Genomic DNA, 22,246 nt, shown 5'->3' on the forward strand with positions numbered 1-22,246 from the left:
GCCCTGGGGCAGACAGAGTGATAAAATGCTGGAAACCCAGAATCCATCCCCTCGTCTTCAGGGATACCATAGGCATTCAAGAGGCTGCAAAAATACCTCCCATGCTCCATCCCAGTCAAACTGGGTGTCCCTCCACCCCGTCCCAGCATCATCCTGTACATCACCCAACACGCTGTAGCTGAGACCTGCTGCAGGCACCTGGCAAGTGCCCCATTTTTCCATCCCCGTGAGGTAGGCAAGGCTTTGGATTTTGGAGGTAATGAGCTCATGGCAACAAGCTGAAGCAAGATTTCTGGCTGGTGCAGCTAGCCCAAACACTCAATTAAATGAATCCACTCTCAGTTGCAGTGCTGGGCAGCTCACAGCAGCATGGTTGGTCATGCCTCCGAAGGAACTTGTGCCAGTTTTGCCTGGACAGTAACGCCTGGATCAAAGGAGCTTGTGAAAGAAATTAAACACAGTGTAGATAGGTTCCCTGTGCCTGTCTGTTATAAATACACACCAAAAATGTTAGCTTTTAGGCTTAAATTCTTCTAAATGAGCTATTATTTCAGCACAGCCAAGTGGTCAGACTAGATTCTTGCTTTTGTATTTTCATGATTAAAGACAATCTGACATCTTAAATGCTTCTGATGTAGTCCAGAGCTCTTTTCTGTACCTAACCAGCCACAGCCCCCATTCCTCAGCCCTAATGTGGAGCAGTGAGAGTCTTCAGCTATTGATCACGGAGTCCATAACCTTTTCTGAAAAGTGGCCACCATCCTCACAGAGCAGTTTGGGCTTTTTCAGGACATCTGTGGTGCTGGAGGCGTGGAGATCATTGTTGCAGCATGGTCAGGAACAGTGCTCATGCACTTTCCAGGCCAGTACATCCCTCTCAAATTAGGGTTCTTCTCTTTCAGATCAGGTGTTTAAATTGGTAAAAATGCAACAGACACCCCTGAGATGCTGCTTCTCAAAAGAAGCAGGGTGATCATGAAGTTCACTCTCTTGGCCCCAGGATGAGGCATTTCTGGGGTGGATCTACCCTCTTTTCAATGCAGGGAACTCTGAGGAGACTGTTCCCTCCACCAGGCATCTGTCCATGTGCTGCAGCTCCTGGCCTTGCTGAGCCCCATTGCCAACCTGAGGATGAGGATGATGATGGTGAAGTTCAGCACTGTGCATTGCTGAGCTCCTTCCTCAGTCTCAGCTCGAATACCCTGGGAGCAGATTCCACGAGGATCTGTCAAGAATCACCTGTTTTGGAGGAAGCGATGACAAATTTTAGCCCTGAGGATCCAACCTTCTACATCACTTGAGCTCCAGCTTTCTCAGCCTGTTTACCAGGAGCTAAATCCAACTGTGACACAGACCAGAGACCACAGCTGGCAGAATCAGACCCTGACAGCAGACCACATCCATGCAGGGTGTGCAGAAGGCTTCATCTGAACACAAGCCCCTGGCCCCGTGCTTCAAGGTCACTGGCAGGGCAAATAGTTACTCACCATTTCTTTTGGAGTAGAAATGCAAGAAGGGTCAGGACAGGCAACAACAGCCCAACTGCTGCAGGAAAACATCTTCCAGACCAGTCCGTGCACACAAGGTGCTGCAGGAGGTTGGTCTGCACCTGCCAACACTGACAGAAAGGTTAAGGTTAAGCAGGACTGCGGGATCCCATTGGGAAATGGTTTTCCCCGGGAAATCCATGAGATGAGCTGCAGTGGTCCACCCTGGGTGTCTTTGAGTGGCAGCCATGGAGGGTGCTAGAAAAGCACCACTGAAAGAGAAGCTGAGCAATGAGGAGGCTGCAGAAAAACTAAACCTGCCCTGTTTTGAGGTAGACACAAACCAGGAAGGACAAATATTTCCAGAGCCACTCCACAGTAGGTAGGCTGTAAATGCATCTGTTACTAATGTTATCGATAGCAAGGTGCCACAATGAGGGGAAAGCCCCTTTCCCAAAAGTTCCAGGGGTCAGGCACTGCAGAGAAGCACCTCTCCCCAGTGGAGGGACTGCTGCTTCACTCCAGATACACAGTGCTGGAAGCAAGAGCAGGATCCAACCCTGCAGCCCATTTAATATCAAAAAGAAACATCTGTTCTTTTGATGTATTAAAAAAAAAAAAAAAAGCCAACCAAAAAAACCCCCCAAACCAACGAAAAAAGAAACAAGCCTCAGATAGCAGCCTGAGTGGCTTCTTGAAGATTTGGATTTCTTTCCCCTTTTTACAAATGGTAATTTCAGGCTGATGAAAGGAGAGTAACGTGACACATTGACTACACAAGCTGTCTGCACAGAGGGAAAACAGCTGATGCCCAGGAATGTGGGGTGCTGCTCCAAGCCTTTCCCACCTACTGATACCACATCATTGCCCTGGGCCTCAGTTTCCCCCTGTGAAAAAGGATTTTTGTTTCTGAAAAAACAGGATCAGGCAAGGAGGTGGCCTGGCAGCTATTTCTCAATGTGCCTTCAGTTCTCAGAGGACATTTCACAAGGCAAGGCTTCCTTCTTGGCACTTTCTTAGCTTCAGGAAAAGCCTCCAGCCTCACCCCTTGGCAGGGAGATTTCTCTTTTATCCTGCCCTTCAAGTCAGGCAGATGATTTTAGCAGACTCCGATCCTTAGGAGTCAGAGTGCAGCCCACCAATTCACTTTGACCACTCTGCTGTGCAGGGATTCGCCACAGCCCTCCATCCCCATGTCCCTGTCCTGGTCCCAAGAGACACCCACCCTCTGCTACCAAAACTGAACATCAGAAACGCTGCAGCTTGTTTTCATGTCCTTGGGCTGGTTTGTTTTTCCATGGGATATTTTTATTCTTGCCCTGATCCCAGTCATACTGGGGATTTAAAGTTTCAGCCAAAGCAATAAGAAGTAAAGAGCAAAGAAAGGGAATTGAGATCCAGAGCATTTCAATAAACTAAAAGGGAAAAAAAGTATTAAAGGATAAAAGGAAAAAAAAAAAAAAAAAAAAAAAAGACATAGTCCGGCACAGAGGAAGCAAAGCAATCAGAGCAAAAGCTGTCAGCTTTGCCAGTTCCCCTTTGTTCGCAGATCAAATTCACTGCCTGTCTCGTCCAAAACTAACAACTCCTAAGTCTCCCTCATGCTCCCTGGGGAGGTGTTTTCTGTATTGGAAACAAATCTATTTTGACACTCCTGATGTTGTTTTACCCAAATTGCCCTCTGTCAGGCTGCGTCTCTCATTTCCCATTTGTACCACACCATGCTCCTGGTTCAAGCCCGGTGCCAGGTGGTGCTGGCATCAATCTGGGCTTGCAGTGACCCAGACAGAGGTTACTTCAAGGTTCCCTGCCACCAGGTCCCTCTCCTACCCCTCTCTCTGCCCTTGGGGAAAATCTGGCCCAAACGAAAGCTTATTTGGCAACCCAGTCCTGGATTGTGCACAGGGAAGGGTCTTGGTGCTGAATTCCAGCCAGCAATGTGTGCTCAAATGTCCTTTCCCTGCAGCACTCCAAGGCTCTAAGAGTCAGGAAAACCTGAATTTTCCTTGATGGGGTTTTTATCCACACTGTAACAGGGTTTGCCCACCAGACAAGGGAAAGAAATTAAAAAGCTTTGCAAGCAAAAGGATGGAAGTCCCAAAAATTCATACTTGCTGCAAAAACCTCATAGCAACTTCACAATTAAGTATCTGACTAATTCTTACAGGAGCCTTCCAGGTGGGAATTTCAGATGGTCCTGCTCTATCTGTGTACCTGAAAGGGATGATCTCCACCCTGGGAGGAAAGTCTTAAAGCATCCTTGCCGCAGCAATGACCTCCCTGTGTCGAGACAAGAGGTTTGTAGGTCATCTGTAGGAATGGTCATGCAGGATTGTCCTCTGTATGCAGTTAAGGGATTTAAGAGATGTTCTTGATGTACTTGAGGTGTCAGTGGTACTGAATTATGCATGCTTTGGGGGCTCAGGTAGGATCATGGCCGGCTAGGCTGTAAAAACTGAGCAAGATAAAGTTTGGCAGAGTTTCCTGGCCCAGCTGAAGACGCAACAGCAGGAACCCTTGTGATGGAGACTCCCATCACCACCAGACACTGACCAACCATCCTGTCCAGCAGACTGATCTCCCCACACAACGTTTATCCTATGCCAACCCAAGTAAATTAATTAGTTGGCTGTTTTTCACCTGTAACACTCTGAGTTGCTGTGCAATGCTTGATGCACACACCAACAAAGCTTTTCTCCTGCACACACCCCTCCCCAGATGGTCGACTTTTCATCACCCAGAGCCTTCCAGAAGAATTAGGATTCTTCTGACTTGTTGCAGGCCCAGCCTTGCTAACCCACTGCCCAGTCTGGTCTTCACTGTGTCCCAAAGCTATGGGGTTTTGACCTGGTCCCCCCAGGCACATTTTGCATCTGATCTGGTTTCACCAGTGTCCTGCAAGGGTGTGGATCACCCCCTTCATCTCCTATGGTCTTCTATAGAGATGCGCTCAGTGCCAGTAAGGCTGAGGCAGAGACTGTAACGAGGAGAAAATTAAATCATGAAACACTAATAATTATCAGCATTCCAATTAGCTGACAGTGATGGCAGCCGGCCACTAAAAGCTGGGGGAGGAGGGCCAGCACCCCTGCAGCTTCTGTCCCTCAACGGGCATGGAGCTCATCTTCGCCCTGCACAGATGCATCCCACTCCGAGGGCAGCCATGGGGACACACATGAGGACAACTTTCTCTCCTTTTCCTGGCTTTGAGACAGCATTTCACAGCTGCAGTTACTGGACTGGGGTTGTGGAGATCTGTGTCGCCTTGTCTGCTTGAGAGCTGTGCTCTCCTGGTGAGTTGCTAACAGCTAAGGGATAAGGAGGAAGCAGAGAAGCCAGTTTAATATCATTTTCCTTGTTATTATCTCTCGGCTTCTCCCCAGCAATTTGCTCAAACTTGTGTAAAACTCCTTGCCAAACAAGCCCCTGCCCAAATAGACCTTCATGTCTGCAGGACTCTATTTATAACCGAGATCCCATTTAGCAGATAAGCCAAGGGAATTCAAGCAGGATTTAAGCTAAGCAGTTATCTGTGACCAGCGGCCACAGTGCGCATAGCGTCAGATTTACTGGGGATGTGGAAGGCGGAGGCACAGGAGAGCAAACAGCCTCTGGAGCAGCCAGCCAGAACCCCGAGGGATGCAATCACTGGTGGCACAGGCACTGTTCACAGAGACTTTGTGAGCAGCCGAAGAACAGCGAGCAAACCCCTTTCCCTGGGATCTGGAGAGCCTCCTGCACACCCTGGGATCCTGCAGGTATCAGCACCACTTCTCCTCTCCTCCCCCAGCTTCACACCACCTTCCCAGGCATGTATTGCTGGCAAGGGTTTCACTTGTCTTCCCAGATAGATATTACAGCCTAAGATGATGCACTTAACAGGGTTGTGAAATCTGCCATAAAGTTTACTGCCCTACATCAATATAATGCCCTGCAAAGTTAATACGGAGGTACCTATTTTATAACAAGGACAAATAAAAACATATCCCATTAGCCCACGGCATTAGGAGCTGCATTTCTGATGGCCAGGTGCTGCAATGAAATGGGTGGAGAATATTAATATGAGTATTATGGAGCTATGCACATGTACATACATATATATACCTATATAAAAATGAGAAACTATTGAATTTTCTCAGATGTTCTGTAGTGTTTGGAGGGCTTCATTTCTATGCTGCAGGAGAGATTGGCTGCAGATCCAGAGACATTTCTCTGCTATTACACCATGTCAATTTTTCATCATCTCAGAGGCCCTTGTCATAGAAAAAATGGGTAAGTTTAAATCGATCCAAGATCAGAGTTAAACACCTGGACATAAGTGTGGCAGAAAGGAAAAAGCAAAGAGGAACCAGTTACTTCCCATCCAAAGCAGTGGCATTGAGCTCAGTCATTCAGGACAGAGAATTTGAGAATATCTCTGGCCTCTCTAGGGAAGTAGGTGGCTCCTAGAATTAAAAATTCCCTTGGTACCTGTGGGTATTTCCATGCTGAAGGGCAGTGAGATGGAGCACTGTGCCCCTCAGCTGTTCTGTACTGATGCTCAGGGGGTGCAGCTGGGAGACTGAGCATCCCTGGGATGAAATGGGGCTGCAAACCCAGCAGTGGCAAGCTGGACCCAGCCCTTGCAGTCCCAGCCTTTCACCAACACCCAGACAGGTTCCAGCCCAGCACAATCAGTCTGCATGCCCTCAGCTCCCCTCTGCCTCTCCTCTGGACATCCTGGCCAAAGATTTTTGGCAGGCACATTCCTGATTTCTCCACTTCCAGCCCCAGTGTGTTTCTCTGGTTCAGCTTAGCTGCAGCTCTTGGGAGAACCAGTGAGTTTTCCCAGGATCTGTACCAGCACCTTCCTCAGAGGCCAATAGCTGGCCCAACAGCCATCTAGAAAGGACTGGGTGACAACCATGGCACTGCTTCTCACCCCCTGAGAGTGGACAAGAGCACCCCAGCTTCCCAGTCCGTCTATGTTTCTCTGCGCCCAGGTACACCCACAGCATCATCCCTGTCCCAGGCCAATCACTTCTCTCCCTCCAGGCACCACCCCTTCAAAACAGGAATTTTTACAGATATTATATTGGTTTGGTCCTATTATAAAGTGCTGAAAGATGTGACATAAAAGGTATTAAATGCAGTCAAAGAGTGGAAAGACTGTGTCAACTAGACTTGCAGGAGTGATAAGAGGTTTTGCTTGTTTTCCATCCGTATGAAAGTCTGCACGTGGCACAGTCTGGAGAGAACAAAATGGGGAACAGGAACCAAACCCTGCTTGTGTCCAGCCTGGCAAATATGAAACGAAAGTCTTATGATGTGGTGAGCCCCCACTGGAAGCCCGAGAGATGGATAACATCAACCTGCAGCTGAATAAAACATTTAAATCCTCCGATAAGAAAAGGCTGTGAGGAACTACCTACACATCACCACCACCTGCTGGGTGCCTCGGGAAGGAGCCTCAGACACTGCCACCCTGCCAGGCAAGGCCACCCCAAAAAGCATGAGAGACCCCACAAAAGCAGCTGCCTAGCTCTCTGGCAGGTATCTCAGTGCAAGTAGAACAGTCTCACACTGGCAGTCTGCAAGCACCAGGGGTTTAAAAGCATGTGTGAAGCCAATCTCTTTTGTTAATGCATGAATCCCAGGCAAAATAACAGGCAGCTGGTGGAGGATGGGATTAATAAAGAGTTAAAGAAAGGTAAAATAATTAGAGTCCTGCTCGTGGGGCATATGGAGAATGGGGCTTGTCAGAGCAGCTTGCTCTAATTTTTCATGGAGATTACAAATTTTAGTGGAGAGAGATAATAGCGTTGCTGTAACGTACTTAGGCTCTTGTAAGCCATTTGATCTGCCCCTGCCTGACACTCTGACTAATAAACCAGAGCGATAGCAAATCGACATGCCACACGAGATGTGCAGGAAAGCAGCAAACGAGGACATCCAAATGGGATTAAAAAGGGGAACAACTGCCAATAGAGTCTCTCCTGGGGCATCCCACCCATCACATATGCACATGGGATGCAGGAGGGATGTAACCCTCCTGGGAGTGGAGAGTATGTGGGCTGCACTGACCATGTTGGCCCCTGGCTGGGGGCAGCAGCTCTGCAGAGTACCTGGGTGCTGCCCCATGGGATGTCCAGCTCACTCCTTGGGCTGTTGGAGCTGAAAATCTTTTTGCAACCCCAGATGAAAGGCAGGATCATGCCAGAGCAGAGACACACTGTTTTTCTCCAGCCCCAGTGAACGTGCATTGCCAGGATTTGGGTCTGGGGAACGTGCCAGTGTGAGACTCTCCCAGGAAGAGCACTGTGGATCACACCCAGCAGCTCTTCATCCCTGCTGTGCCTTCACAAATCCAAATCCTCCTGCCTCAAAGGCCCTCAAGCATAACTAGAAGTGGTTGCTAATTAAAGGTTTACACTAAGGCCTCACCAGTGGGCTGCCCTCCTTCCTTGGGAAGCTACACAGAGTGTGATAAAGGCATGAGAGGTGCTAAACGGTTGATAAGGAGAAACTGGGGAGTGCTGTGGTGGAGATCCAGGCTGTCCCATCTTACCTCCCCTTCCTTGCTGCCTTGCAGCACTGGACTCTCCTCACCAGCAGCCCCAGAGAGCCACCACACCAGAGCTGCCCCCAACACCTTGGTCATTATGCCCCAGCTTCTGGCACCAAATTTGCCACACCACCCCAGGAATCCTCCCCAGACCTCCAGAGAAATCCCAAAACCAAGTCCTCTCCCTCTGCAGCTGACATGGCCCTTCTGCTCCTGCCTTTTCCTTTGGGAAGTGCCAGGCACTTTGGGCAGAAACACTTTTTCATCCAGAAAATACCAGTTCATCAAAACACTTCCTAAGAAAAGGTCACTTCAAACAAATTTCTCTTTCCAAAAACCTTCTGGGGAAGAAAGAAGAAAAAAAAAAACAACATTTTAGCTATCCTGTTTCAACAGCTTTAACTGAAAAATAAATCTTTCCTCTCTCACCCCACTCAGGTGCCAAATGATTTCATTTGGAAATGCAAGATTGTTATCTTCCTTAAAAAAAAAAAAATCAAATAGAAAAGGGTGAAATCAAAAGAAAATGTCTGGAAAAAGTTAAAATGAAACACTCCACTGAGTCCAACGCAGCAAGTGGGAGTTGGGTGGCATTCTGCCAGGTTCCCTGGGGTGGCTTTCATCCTAGTTCAGGGCAGGAGAGGATTCCCAAGTCTTAACAAGAATCCCAGGACAGTGGAGCTGGTTCCCATGACCCATCCTAGCACAGGCTTTGCAGGACACGGTGACACTGCCAAACATCTTACAACCCATGAGCTTGCCAGGAGCAGAGACCCCACAACTCGTGACACGTCAGAGCAGCAGAGCTTCAGAGGCTGAAGGTGGCAATGGAGCCAAGGGACCCCCAAGGGGCCAGGTGTCTATGGGATGCAGCATAGCCCCGATACTGGGATGGGAAATAGGGCTGGTGTTTCCCTTACAGCTTCCCCACATGTGCTCACAGTCCCCCGACAGCATCCCCAGCCCTCAGCTGTTACAGTTTAGGCTGCACGGGGAGCGGGAATGCCAGCAATCAGGCATCCAGAAGGGAATCCAGGCCCGGTTCAATATTGAAAGAAGAAGGGCTTTGAAAGGAGTACGCTCATTTCCCTGTTTCGTCCTTTGCCAAGAAAACCAGGAGGATAGAGGAAGGGGCGAAGGGGTGGGGGGAACAGTGGAAGAAATGTCTTGGCTTGGCCCTCCCTGCCTTTTATCTTGTGGGCAGCCTGCCGAGGCAGGGTCTTCCCCCTGCTGAGCCCGCTGGCAGATCAAATGAAAGGAAAGAAGAGTTATAACCCCCCCCCCCCCCAGCAGCCTCCTCCCTTCAAGGAAAAGGAGAGGAGGAAAGAGCAAATGGCCCTGTGATGCCAACAGTTCACACCCCAGCTGGATGGGAAACATCATGAAAAGTCAGCTTCTCAGCATCCATGGGGGGCGAGGAGATATTCTCCCCAACCAGCAAAGGGAAGCCCAGAGACATCCAGATGTGGTTGGAGGGTGGGCCGTGTCCCCATGGAGGGGACAGCACTGCTCCATGGCCTTGAACTAAGGGGGAAGGTCACCAGTGGTCCTGGCAAGCATCTCCAACAAGGGTCCCGCTGTGCCTGTTCCTCCATCATGCCAGACCTTTCAGAGCCAGCTTCAAGCAAATAGCTTAATTAAATGCCTTTATTCCAAGGACTCCCTCTGTGTGTTTGTGTATTTGTGGATTAGCAGTTAATACAGTAAGAGGCTTTATTGTAACTAAATTGATTTTTTCATCTTCTTTTTTTCCTTCCTTCTGTATGCTTTTGTCCCCTCTTCCCACTCCCCAGAGTGTTCTCCCTCATCACAGGGTTTCCCATGCTGATCCTCACCTTCACTGCCAGATGGAACTGATAAGGGTGTGGTGGTGAGGAGATCGAAGCAAGAACCTATTCATCCAGGTCTGAGGGACTAATGACATTGAAGGCATTCTTTTTTTAGGGTAGACACCTAAGTAAGTGAGCATTGGCTGTGTTATTGTATGGGGGAGAGGAGATCCTTGCTGTTAATGGGGTGTTTGCCTTGACAGGGATGGACTGCACAGGCAGGGTAGGGAAAAAATCTCCAGCCACCCCAGGTCCAAGAACACCATATTTCCCAGGGTAAGGAGGCCACAGAGGGAAACTTCAACTCCAGCCCCATCTGCAGACCCCTGAGGATTGCTTGGCAGGGTCTGTGCCATCCCACCATATTCTTCTTTCCAGTGCAATTCAACTTCCCTACATTATAGTTAAATCATTACCAGCCTGTAGCATGCTGACCCCATGTATGACTGCAACATATCCATGTGAAGTTAAGATCAAGGAATTCCAGACTTTGATAGCCCATCACCCAGTATGTCCAGACTACTCCAAAAGGGTTCACAGTGTCCACAGCTTCTTCTGTGGTTAATTAAAAATTCAGTAAATGCAGTTGTTACGCAGTCTGGGACCTGGATGCCCTTCTGGGTCTCCCAGGATGGGCACAGACCTGAGCTCCACTTTCCTTCCTTTTTTTCCTTTGCATTTTTCTCTTTCCTCCTTCTTTACACTCTGTCTGCTCCTTCCTGCTTTCCCTCCTTCTCTCTTTCCTCCTTCCCTCCTGCTCTCCCCTTTTGCTCCCTCCTTCTTGCCCCATGTTCCCTGTCTTTGCACAGGCCAGCAGAGCTGCCTTCTTGCCTTCCCCTCCCTGGGCAGCGGGAGCCGAAACCATAATTAAACTTGGCTGGGAGGAATGTGAATCAAAAGTCTTTTAAAAAAGAAAAGAAACGAGGGTACCTGTGGGATTACGTGAGCCAGAAAAATGCAAAGCCGGCTTCCAGCCGCCCATAAAATAGATGCCGTCTCCTTTCCCATTGGCAGGGTTTGGCTGAACACAAAAGGCTAAGAAGAGGATTTTTATGGGAGTTATTTATAGCCTGAATGAATAGTGGTATGTCTGTCAGAGTGTTTCTGCCTCTCAGCATGAGCCCAGGGTGCCAGCCTCGCCGGGTGATACCACACTGGGTTTGGGATGGCACCTGCAAACCTGAGACCCAGGTAGACCCTCCTGCAGGGACAGAGGTGACAGCAAAAGAGGATAAATCAGGACAAGAAGGGACGGAAAGGCTAAGGGTAGATGCTGCTTGCCCCCAGAAGCTTCATCTTGGCCAATGTCATGTGCACCTGCCTGGTGACAAGCAGTGAGCTGTTCCAGCCCACAAGCCACCACTCCGGGTGGATATCCCTAGGATACCCATTGTTTCCCCCTCTCTAACCTCTTCACTCCTAGCCTGGCTGCTTTTCCTCTTCCCTGGTTTGATAGAGATATCTGAGAAGCCTTCCCCCCCATTTGCACCAGGAGCTGGCGCAAAGATTCATCTCTTTGTGAACGAGATCAGTTTAAAATCATCCCCAAACTCCATGAAAAGCTCAAAAGTTGGCAGTTCAAGAAGTACATTCATTAAATAAAGAGGGGAAGAAAAAGAACAGGCAGAGAGGAGGGGGAAGAAAAAAAAGATTACCTTGCTGAATTAATCAGGCTTCACTGTAATGTTCAGCCTCAGATTTTATTTCCTGTAATAAGCCCATTAATACGGGTGTCTATAGCAGGGGGCTTTTAGCAGCAGGCACCATTAGTGTAACGAGGAAGGGCTAATAGAGTTTTATTGGAATTTTTACTCCAACATCACAGCCTTTTAAAACAGCTGTCTCAATAGGCATTATTATTCTGATTAACATTTAGACAGCACAAATCATAGTGATGCCCTTGGTGTCCCACAGGTTTTATCATAATCATTCCAAGTTCCTGACGTGTCGGCTAGTCCTTTCCAGGGCGGAGGGAATTTTACACCCCAGCAGAGGCTGGGGGTCATTCCTTTTCTCCTGTGTCAATGGACCTGCTACTTCTGAGGTGACCTGACGGGCTGTGATGGAACACGATCCTGCTGTTACTGAAGCGCATTGGAAGCAGCTGGAACCAGACAGATGCTTTTTGAGCATCTCTGATACCAAGAGGGATTTGAAAGCAGGATGGGAAGGGTTAAAAAGCAAGCTGGCATCCTGGGGACCCATCCTGGCTTCACTCTCACTCTGTTTCTTGCCTGTGTGAGAATTAAATATTTAATTTTAAAAATTAAATCAAAGATAAATATTTTTTTAATTGTGTGAATTAAATATGAAGCCAGCAGTTTGGGCGCACTAACCCAGGGGCTCATTGCACAGCACTGCTTTGGGGCAGCAGCCAGTCCCAGGGCTGGAAAACCCTTTTCCACAGATCTGCAAGACCTGGGCCAGATGGGACAGAGGAATCCCAGCCAGAGGAAATGCAAGGAAGTCACACTGAGGGTGTCCCAAGGATCCTATAAAAGCCCAGAGGCATCTGCAGTGCTGTCATGGGGGCTCCCACTGTCTGCTCAGCCAATGGGGTCTGGCCTCTGTGCAACTGATCCTGTTTGAGCCATGGGGAAACTGAGGCACGAGGCAGGGGCAACACCTTTTCTGCAGGGACAGCACAGGCAGCCCAGAAGCCCTGTCTCCCCGCCCAAGCATGAAGCCATGAGGGAGTGGAGCAGCTGAGACAGAGACAAATGCGGGCAAAATAAGCGAGGGATTAAACAGTAAAAGCAAACAGGCTGCAAATGGACTTTTAGCTTTTATTTGTCGAGTTTTGTTTCATGAGGGCGATTTATGAGGACATTTTGTTGTGGTTGAGCCTGTCAGCGTGCGTGGGGAGCAGCAGCTGGTTCATCCCTGCTCCAGCCATATCCTGTGGGGCTCAAACCATCATAGGTACATTGAAGCAGGTGGTTTGGCTCGGAGCTGGGCAAGGGAGCCCCAGGGGCACCAGGAGGGCTGGAGACCTACTAATTACTTGCTTATTAGCATCTAATTAGTATCTCTCTACTTCCTCCTCTCTCCCAAGGGCTCTGCTTCTGCCAGGAGTCACCTCACACCCCTGCACACCCCAGGGGATGATTTTCCACCCTGGATCCATGCTGGCATTGCAAGGTCGTGCTGTTCCTGGGGCTTTGTAGTAGACTTCTCAGCACCACTCATGATAACTGCCAAATATGCAGAAATTTCTTCTCTGAAACATCAGGACGAAGGGGGAACCCTCCCCACAGGGCAGGCACAGATGTTTGTGAGCTCTCACAGCTGGCTCCAGCAGCAGGGGTGTGCCAGACACAGCCAGGGTGCCCAGTCTCAGCCATGCCAGATCCTGGGCACTGCAAGGGCTCCAGCCTTCTCCCAGCATCTCCACTGCTGGTGGGTAACTCCCTTTTGCAGTCAAAGATTACCTTCCTTTCGGCTGCCCCTATCCCAGACCAGTCCCCTGTTCTCCCACTCACACCTGCTCCCCTCCCTCCCCAGACAGTTCTGTTTGGGTTTAATCCAGCTGGAATCTGGATCCACCTGTTGTTTCTCTCACTCTAGACAGAGGCCACTGACTCTGGGATGGGGTCCCAGGATGGGAAAGGCTCAAACCTCATGCAATGACAGGTCCCCACTGCCAAGAGCTGAAGCCCCAAGGTACCTCCTCAACACCAGGCACACAGGAAATTTGGGGAGCCAGTGCTTAGTGACCACATGGATGTTGCAACGTGACAGTATTTAATTACCTCCATTATCAGATGATTAAACAACTATATTCCACCCTTTGGGCTACCATCTTAAAGTCCATGCAAAGCTTGCTAGGCAGCATCCAGACATCCCATTGTGTCCAGCTGGGACCAGCAGCCATCCCACCACTCATGGCCCTTAAGGGCTCTGACAGTGCCTTGCTGGAAGGAGTCAGTGACCATCAGGAGAGGAAAAAACACAAGCTGTCTGAAACATGGGCAAGCCACCTCCAAAATTGTTTCCTGCTGGTCTGAACCCTTTGGAAACTCCCTGTCAAGGAAGCTGCCAAACCCAAGGAAGATGCACCATGTGGCCCAGGACAAACTGGGTGCTGTTTGCTGCCCCAGCTGCTCCTGCATAGCCAGCTAAGACAAGATCTAAAACGGATCTGGGTTCTGACTTCCATTCTCCTGGCACACAAAATCTCCCCACTGCATGGAGCCCGCCTGCTTCAGGGCACCAAAGGGTTTAGCATCTGCTTAAAGTTATTAATTGTTTTCATTGTAAGTGCCTGATGATGTCTTTTAAATAGAAATGGGAGGGAATTAGTCTTCTCCCCCTTCCTGTTTCCCACCCTGCTCTCCTTCCTTTCTCTTTCCTTTCCTCCATTTCCTTTCCTCCATTTCTTCCTTTTGTCCTTCCCCTCTTCCTCCCTAAAAATTTACTAATTTCTTCCTTATTCCATTGCCCAAACCCCTACTCGGTCACAGGCAGCAGCAGACAAGGAGAAACTCCACAATAAGGGCAAATCCAACAGTAAAACTGGAATGGAATGACAGCCATTAACCTGGTACCAGGAAGGACAGTAAAACTGCAGCATGGCAGCAGCCAGCAGGCCTCAGCTCGTAACTTTTCTTTCTGATTAAAGCACACTGGTCACAGATTAACTTCCTTTGCTCAATATTTTACTGTGTCACCTGCACTGGAAGGCAGGGGGAAGAGGAAGAGGGGTGGGCACGATTGGGGACTCGGGATCTGCAGCTTGGCTGCAGCTCTGCAGCCTTTGGCAGGTGCCAAGGACATGGACACTCAATCCAAGGTGATGGACATGCCTCCAGTAGTTGCCCCCTACCATAAAGTGCTCATGCCAAAGGTCTCTGCCCACCTGGGCAGCGTCCCAGCCTGGCATCCCAGGGCTCACCCGTGGCCACAGAAGGAGTCAGTGTCAGAGCTGGGAGTGCTCTGGGCTTCCCAAACATGCAGCACAGGCACGATGATGGACACAGCCACTGCTATAACCAAGGCAAGAACACTGTCTTGTTTCAGTAGATACAAAGCCCCAGGAGCTTTGGGGAAGCCACATCCCTTGGTAGATTGATCCATTTCTTTCAGTGGCATTAGAAAATGGGATGGAAGTGAAAATAAATTCCTGGCCATACCCCCTCAAGCATCTCTACATCTCTACATCCCCCACTGGGTGTATCCCTTGCTCCTTGCAGAGCACAGGATGTGCCAGCCTGGCGCCAGCTGCACTCCCAGACCCATTCATGCACCACAGAGGGTGCAAACACTTCTACAGGACCCTGATGGATTTTAATTCATTAATTCCATGCTTGAGTTCTTCTCACTCTCCCCACCACCTGTCCTGTTCACTCTTCCAGAGCAGGGATTGCAGATGATGTATCTGCCCTCATGCTGGGAGATGGAGACTCAGGACAAGGATGACCCAGTCACAGATACACTTTTCCCAGGATTTCTGACAGCTCCCCCGCAGAAATGAAACAGTATCGAGAAACATCCTTATGGGGAATCCCCACAGGCCTCAGCTTCCCTTTGATGCTCCCAGGTCAAGAACAACAGCTGGGTACCCGACAGGCCCTCCACTCCATCACCCCTCACCAGCTAGACTATTTTAATCTCCCTGAAATAAATCACTTTTTAATTACAACTGGACTGCAACCACCAAAATATAAAAGGCTTTGGGGCTTTACAGCACACCAGCGACGGTTCCTGTGAACTGCAATGCCTTTCCATCCCCAGCAGCTCCATTTGCACCAGCCTGATGTCTCCCTGTGCCATGGGGAAGGCTCGTTGCTCCCTTCCAGCCTTTCATACTCCCTTGCACAAGGTAAAAATGTGAGGGCAAGGGGAGACTGGGTCTGTTGTGAGGAAGTGGGGAGCTCAGTATAACCACGGTCGAGCGCTCACACCTGGCTGTACCCACTCCTCCTCCTCTAACTGCTGCTTTCACCCTGTTTCAGATTTCAGGGGGGATTTTGTTTTAATTAAAAAAAAAAAAAAATTTCAGGCCATCTCTGAGATCTTTTTAGCAGCAGGTAAACTGGAACAGCTGGTACCTGCAGCAGAGGGCACCCTGGCACGGGCACCAGCCCTCCTCAGCATGCACTGCCTCCCCAGCCTCTATCCTAAATCACAACACAACAAACAGGCTGTTCATTAGGCGCTGTTTAATTAAGCAATATGGATCCTGCCTCGATATTTACAATCCCACTTGCCCTGATTTATTGGAGACAGCCCCGTTTTTAAAGACGGCGACTGTAAAGTTTAATACCGCTTGACTTAACTGCGAGTTTCATTTACGGCCGCGGGCCGAGGCGCGGCAGCCTGGGCTGGGAGCCGCCGGGCCATTAAATCAGAGCTAACTGCGCGTGCAGGGAGATGACTAGCTTCGTTACAACTGCTTCGGCGGCTAATTACCCCGAGCTGCATTGCCACACTTAAGTCAATTTGTTGCCGCTTTCCCAAGACCCTGGAGAATAAGCGGAAATGTTGGGAATTCGGTGCGGACGCACTTGTTGCAATGGCCAGGACTGAGATCGGGGTGGTGGCAGAGACCAAACGGGCTCTGCTTGTCCCAGGACGAGAGAAATCAGTTTGCAAAAGGCCAGATGCCCAGCTGGGCAGCCCCGATGCCCTGGTGGGGGATGCTGTGTACAGTGATGGCTCCATGCTCAAGCCACCTGCTCCTCCCCGGAGCCTTGGAGGTCAGGTAAGGGTCAGTTTGTGGGCTCTGGTATGAGGCAATCAGGCAGAAGGATAGGACCAGCATGTAGGAGGGCATTCAGCATCACAGCCAGTGGCTCTGAGCTCACACGAGCCAGGAGGCTCGTCCTGTCTGTCCCAGCCCCATGGACATGGATGGGGGAGCAACACACGGATGGGGCACAGGGAACACAGCCCTCTGCAGGAACTGTTGTCTTGGACATAGGAGGAGAGCATTTCTCTCCTTGCAAGGTATTTATAGCCCCCAGGAGCTCACTCTCAGATTTGACAGGGAGAGGGGGTCTCATTAGAGAATGAAAATGGCTCATTAGTGACAAATGAAAACTATTCGTGAAGACCTGAGGGTAGACAGTGCTTGGCATCTTCCCACACCAGCTGTGGTGGCATCACTGCCCATCGCCTACCCCTGTACAGTCCCTTTCAGCCCCTGTACAGGGGCTTTCCTGGAGGAGAGTACAGACAGAGGTGAATAGAACATCCCTCAGCTCTGCCCAGGGACCAGCTGCCACTGTCCCATACCATGGGTGGGCACAGGGAAGGGGGCAGCAGCATCAGGAGGAGAGCTGGACTCACTGGCAGCACCCAGGTCAGTGATGAACCAGTCCCTGGCTGCATCCCAGTAGTAGGCAGCATGAGGGCAGCAGCCCCAGACAGAGAGGATGAAGGGGAACAGCTCCAGCGCTGAGCATCTCAGCCAGCAGCCTCCACGCAGCAAGTTTGCCAGGACTCAGCCCTCTCCCAGGAGCTGGCTGAGCCTCGGACTACGTCCATTTCTCCTCCCCATTTCCTACTCCTCCACAAGCCTGCAGCACTCAGAGACAGACTCAGAGCTCCCCCCAGGGAGGAAGAGGAGGCAGCGCAGGGACGGGGACAGGAGCAAGAGGCATTGGGCTAACAGCACATCATCCCATGAGCCCCCAGTGTTACCTCCCACCAGCAGCTGGGGGTCTTCACCAGAGACCCCAAACCTCCCAGCTAGGGCTGAGAAGCACGAGAGCACAGGTAGAGGCACTTTGCTTCCAGGTTTTATTGTCCAGGGGGGTTGTGCCCCTCCACAGGGCAGAAGAACTTCAGTCCCACCAGTGAGACTGGACTGGTAATGAGGGCAAGCCCTTTTGTGGTGATAGGAGCGTGCCATGGGGGCAGAAGACAGAGCCTGGGATGGTGAAAGAGACAAGGAAAAACATCACCTACATGAGGATGCCACGGGATTAGGCCCTGAGTCCCCAAACCGGCAAAACTAGTCCCGAAAACCAGCCAAGCCGTGACAAGGTTCAGGAGAATCTGGGAGCTCAGAGGGTTCGCAACTGACGTGAATTCCCAGCTCTCACCACTCCCAGCTGACTCCTGGCCTTACTGAGCACACCAAACAATACAAACTTAAACATCTACTGTTACCGTAGCACTATCAAACCCACCACTAAACCACGTCCCTAAGCACCACATCTACACATTTTTTTAATACTTCCAGGAACAGTGATTCCACCACTTCCTTGGGCACTCTTTCAGCGAAGAAATATTCCCCAATATCCAACCTAAACCTCACCTAGCGCAACCTGAGGCTGTTCCCTTTTGTCCTATCATTAGTTATCTGGGAGAAAAGACCAACCCCCACCTGGCTATGACCTCCTTTCAGGTAGTGGTGGAGAGCAGTAAGATCCCCCCCCTCACACTCACATCCAAGGGCTGGATGCTCTGCTGCTTCCCATCACACCTCCTCAGCCCTCTTCTTGTAGTGCACCTCGGGGAGGCTCCTCAGGCGCTCGGCTGCCTGCAGGGCACAGCACAAGGGACAGCCATGGGCTGTCACACCCTGGCACACAACCCCCTGGTTCCCCCAATCCCCCTGGGCTGCACTCACCTGCTCCGGGGTGAGGTCCCTCTGTGCCTGTGCCAGCATCTCGTATCCCACCATGAACTTGCGGACGGTGGCAGAGCGCAGCAGTGGCGGGTAGTAGTGGGCATGGAGCTGCCAGTGCCTGCAGTCCTCCTCCAGGTAGGGGCCTGTGGGGGCTCCTGCCAGGCATAGAGGCGCCGTGTGAGCCGCAGGGAGGGGACAGGGATGCGGAGGAGAGGATTGTGGAGCCACACCACTCACCATGCCAGCCCATGGAGTAGGGGAAGGAGACTTCGAAGAGGTTGTCGTACTTGATGAGCAGCCTCTGCATGATGGAGGCCAGGTCTGGAGAAAAGTGAAGTGATTCACACCCCGAGCTGGCCAGCAGCTTGCCAGGTATGCAGTGGGGTCACCCGCAGCACCTCTCCCTGGGTGGACACCAGTGACAGGCAGGAGGGATGCACTTGGTAATTCCTGCCCCTCCCCACTCATGCAGGGAGCCCAAGCAATGCAGCAGGAGAAGCCCCCCACAAAAGCAGGGAACAGCCTGTGCTTCATCACCCCAAAAGGACACCAGCAGTGCTGGTTGTGCCCAAACAACTAGCTCTCATCCTAACAAAAAGGGATGCTGTTCCCCTCCTCGGGTAAGCCTGGCAGCCCCCACCCCAAGGACATAAGCCTTCCACCACCAGCACAGCTGCCCCCTAACAAAGGTCAAGCCCAAAGGACATGGGATGGGGTACAACAAGGCTCAGAGCCACTTACTGTCCCTCTCGCTGTCACTGAGGTCCTGCAGGCGGCAGACGTGGCGGCGGGGCAGCAGCAGGGTCTGGTACGGCCAGGTAGCCCAGTATGGCACCACAACCAGCCAGTCTGCATTCTCCACCACCAGCCGTTCCTGCAGGGCACAGAATCACGGAATCAACTAGGCTGGAAAAGACCTTTGAGATCATCAAGTCCGATCTATGATCTAACATCACCTTATCAACTAAACCATGGCACTGAGTGCCACATCCAGTCTTTTTGACTCCACCACCTCCTGGGCAGTCCACTCCAATGCCCAATCACTCTTTCAGTGAAGATTTTTTTCCTAATGTCCAGCCTAAACTTCCCCTGGTGCAGCTTATGACTGTGTCCTCTTGTCCTGTCCCTGGTTGCCTAGGAGAGACCAACCCCCACCTGACTACAACCTCCTTTCAGGGAGTTGTGGAGAGTGACATGGTCTCCCCTGAGCCTCCTTTTTTCCAGGTTAAACACCCTCAGCTCCCTCAGCTGCTCTTCATAGGGCTTGAGTCCCAAATCCTTCACCAGCCTTGCTGCCCTTCTCCAGATGCATTCGAGCACCTCAACATCCTTCCTAAATTGGGGGCCCAATACTGGACACAGTATTTAAGGTGCGGCTTCACCAGTGCCAAGTACAAGGGAAGAATTACTTCCCTGGTCCTGCTGGCTACACTATTCCACTATTCCTGATACAGGCCAGGATGCCATTGGCCTTCTTGGCCCCCTGGGCACACTGCTGGTTCATGTCCAGTCGGCCGTGGACCAGCACCCCCAAGCCCCTTTCTGCCCGGCTGCTGTCCAGCCACTCTGTCCCCAGGCTGTAGCACTGCAGGGGGCTCTTACACGAAGCACTTGATGGGGACATAAACAGTCCCAATGCCCCAGGGCATTGCTGGGCACTCCCAGGGCCCAGCTCCTGGGGGCTGGGGAGCCCACCCTGGCACACAACCAGCTCCCAGGGAGGGGATACGGACGACATCCACGCCTTCACCTTTCGGCGAGCCTCCTGCTCAGCATACTCCAGCAGCATGGGCACGCCGTGCTGGCTCAGGTGCTGGCGCTGGGTCCGGTCCTCCAGGCGCGCCTCGTTCGGGAGGAAGCTGCTGGCCCACACCTGGGAGGGACATTGAGACACAGGACTAAGGTACCCCTCACTTGCAGGGGCACCCCTAGTCACGCTGCCCATCTGCTGGTCCCTGCTGCCACCAGGTGGAGAGTCTTGCATGTGGCAGCCACAAGGGACAGTCCCCAGAAGGGGAGGGGACAGGACACACACAGGGGTATTACTCATTGCAAAAAGCTTCTGGACCAGGGCAGGGGGGTTGCCGTTCACATCTGCCCTCGGGGTTTATTGTAGGGTCACCACAGGGACTTGTAGTTTAGCCAGGTCACAGGTGGGACAGCCTCACCTGGCAGTGGGGGTGCGGGTTGGAGCAGCCCATCATCGCTCCCTTGTTCTCGAAGATCTGTGAGAGAAGGAAGAGGTGCAGCCAGCAGGTCCAAACCACAGGGCCCCCACTACAGGCCGTCTTGGTGTCCCCAGCACAGCAGGGAAGCAACTCACAGGAGAACAGAGCCTCACAGCCGCATGGAAACGCTCAGCAGGGCACAAAGCAGGGACAGGAGACCCACACACAACTAAGATGGTCCTAATGCCAGGTGCTGCCAGAGTACCCAGCGCTGGCCTCCCATCTTCACCCACGAAAGAGCAGCCCCCACCAGCCCCACACCTGCACCCAGGGGTAGGAAGCACCCAGCTCGGTCGCCAGCTCTGCCCACGCATCGACGACAGCCCGGATCTCTGGCAGGGACATGAGGGGCAGCGTCAGGTCCGACCAGGGGTGGAAGCACATCACCTTGCTGTGGAGGAAACACGCATAGCTGTGACTACGGGTGTCTCGAGACCCTCAAGGCCTTGCTGAGTGCAGTGGGACAAGACCCCCAGAATGACCCCACCTGAGCAGGTGTGTATAGAATAGGTACTACATGAGGGGACCAGTCCCAGTCCAGCACCATTTCACAGGTTTTCAACAAATTGTGTCCCAAACCCGCTGGAGCCATGGAAGTACTTACCACACACCCCGGGCTGGGGCAGCTTGAAACAAGGGGTGATCACTGTCATCTGGGGAAGGACAGAGAGTGGGCAGGGAGAAGGTGCTGGGCCAGCACCCAAGCCTCTCCAGGCCACCCTGCAGCAGCCCCAGGATCCAAGTCTGGGGGTCCCCAGCAGCTTGCTCTGCTCCCCAAAGTTACCAGGCTCTGGAGCATCAGGCTGAAGTGCAGGGAAGTCATTTGGGAAGACGAAAGTACCCTCATACTGGGGGTTCACCTGCCGGGGTGAGAGACGGGATGAGTGTAGGAGGGGGTGGCAGGGAGAGCCCGGGCCCCTGTGTCCCTGGTGGTACCTCGCCGTTGGCCCGGGTGGCTCCGGGGCAGAGGGGGTTGTCGGGGTCCCAGCGGGGCACATCCTCGGGGGGCGGCTTCTCCAGCTGACCCTGCCAAGGCCGCTTCACCCGGTGGGCCGACACCAGCACCCAGTCGTCCCGCAGCGGGTTGTATCGAGCGTGCTGGTGCTCTGCGGGGAGCGAGAGCAGCGGGGCGTCAGGCGCAGACCCCCCGGCAAAGGAGGCGCACGCTCCCCACCCACCGCGCCCCCTCAAGCGGCAAGCAAGACGGTCCACACTCCGCTTTATGCCCTCCCTCAGCTTCACCCCTTCCTCCCTGTCCCCAGCCCGGGAGCCCTGCTGCTCTGGACGGGGAGGATCCCCGCAGCTCCCGCTTCCCGGGGTCGTGCTGGGCTCCGCCGGGAGCCTGGAGGGAGGGATGGGGGAAAGCAGCCCCATCCGTACCGCTGGCACGGAAGCGGCCACCCCTCTCCTCCGCCCCCGCCGGCGATGGCTCCATGCCGCCGCACTCCCGGAAACCCGGCGGGCCCGGCCCCTTGAGCCTCCCGCCCCGCCCCGCCCCGCCGCGCCGGCGCAGCCGCCCGGGCCGTGCGTGGCGTGGCCGCGGCGGGGGCGGTCCCGGCCCGGGTCCCGCTCCCGGTGCC

At 52.2% G+C, this 22,246-nt stretch overlaps 1 protein-coding gene across 2 annotated transcripts; it reads right to left on the reverse strand.

Moving 5' to 3' along the window:
* Positions 1 to 1,531: 1,531 nt before the first annotated feature.
* GALT (galactose-1-phosphate uridylyltransferase) lies at positions 1,532 to 22,149 on the reverse strand. Of its 2 annotated transcripts, none has more exons than XM_032095811.1 (12): positions 22,047 to 22,149; positions 21,603 to 21,772; positions 21,451 to 21,526; positions 21,271 to 21,319; positions 20,928 to 21,057; positions 20,607 to 20,663; positions 20,189 to 20,311; positions 19,180 to 19,312; positions 18,676 to 18,759; positions 18,439 to 18,593; positions 18,255 to 18,348; positions 1,532 to 1,618 (listed from the first exon to the last, which is right to left on the reverse strand). In XM_032095811.1, the coding sequence occupies exons 1-11, from the start codon at positions 22,099 to 22,101 to the stop codon at positions 18,286 to 18,288; spliced, it is 1,095 nt and encodes a 364-aa protein (XP_031951702.1). In that variant the 5' UTR covers positions 22,102 to 22,149; the 3' UTR covers positions 1,532 to 1,618; positions 18,255 to 18,285. The 2 variants fall into 2 exon arrangements, with proteins under 2 accessions (XP_031951702.1, XP_031951701.1); XM_032095810.1 differs by lacking the exon at positions 1,532 to 1,618 and adding an exon at positions 16,007 to 17,733.
* Between the last annotated feature and the right edge of the window lie 97 nt (positions 22,150 to 22,246).

This window comes from Corvus moneduloides, chromosome Z (genome assembly GCF_009650955.1).
Source record: "Corvus moneduloides isolate bCorMon1 chromosome Z, bCorMon1.pri, whole genome shotgun sequence".
Lineage (NCBI taxonomy): Eukaryota > Metazoa > Chordata > Aves > Passeriformes > Corvidae > Corvus > Corvus moneduloides.

What these genes read in the sequence shown, in the direction of transcription:
- GALT (XM_032095811.1), bottom strand. Translation starts at nt 22,101, where the DNA reads ATGGAGCCATCGCCGGCGGGGGCGGAGGAGAGGGGTGGCCGCTTCCGT. An exon ending in ACCCGCACCCCCACTGCCAG is followed by an intron (nt 20,312 to 20,606) that starts GTGAGGCTGTCC and finishes TGTCCCTCCCAG; the next exon opens with GTGTGGGCCAGCAGCTTCCT. An exon ending in AGCAGGAGGCTCGCCGAAAG is followed by an intron (nt 19,313 to 20,188) that starts GTGAAGGCGTGG and finishes TGTGCCCTGCAG; the next exon opens with GAACGGCTGGTGGTGGAGAA.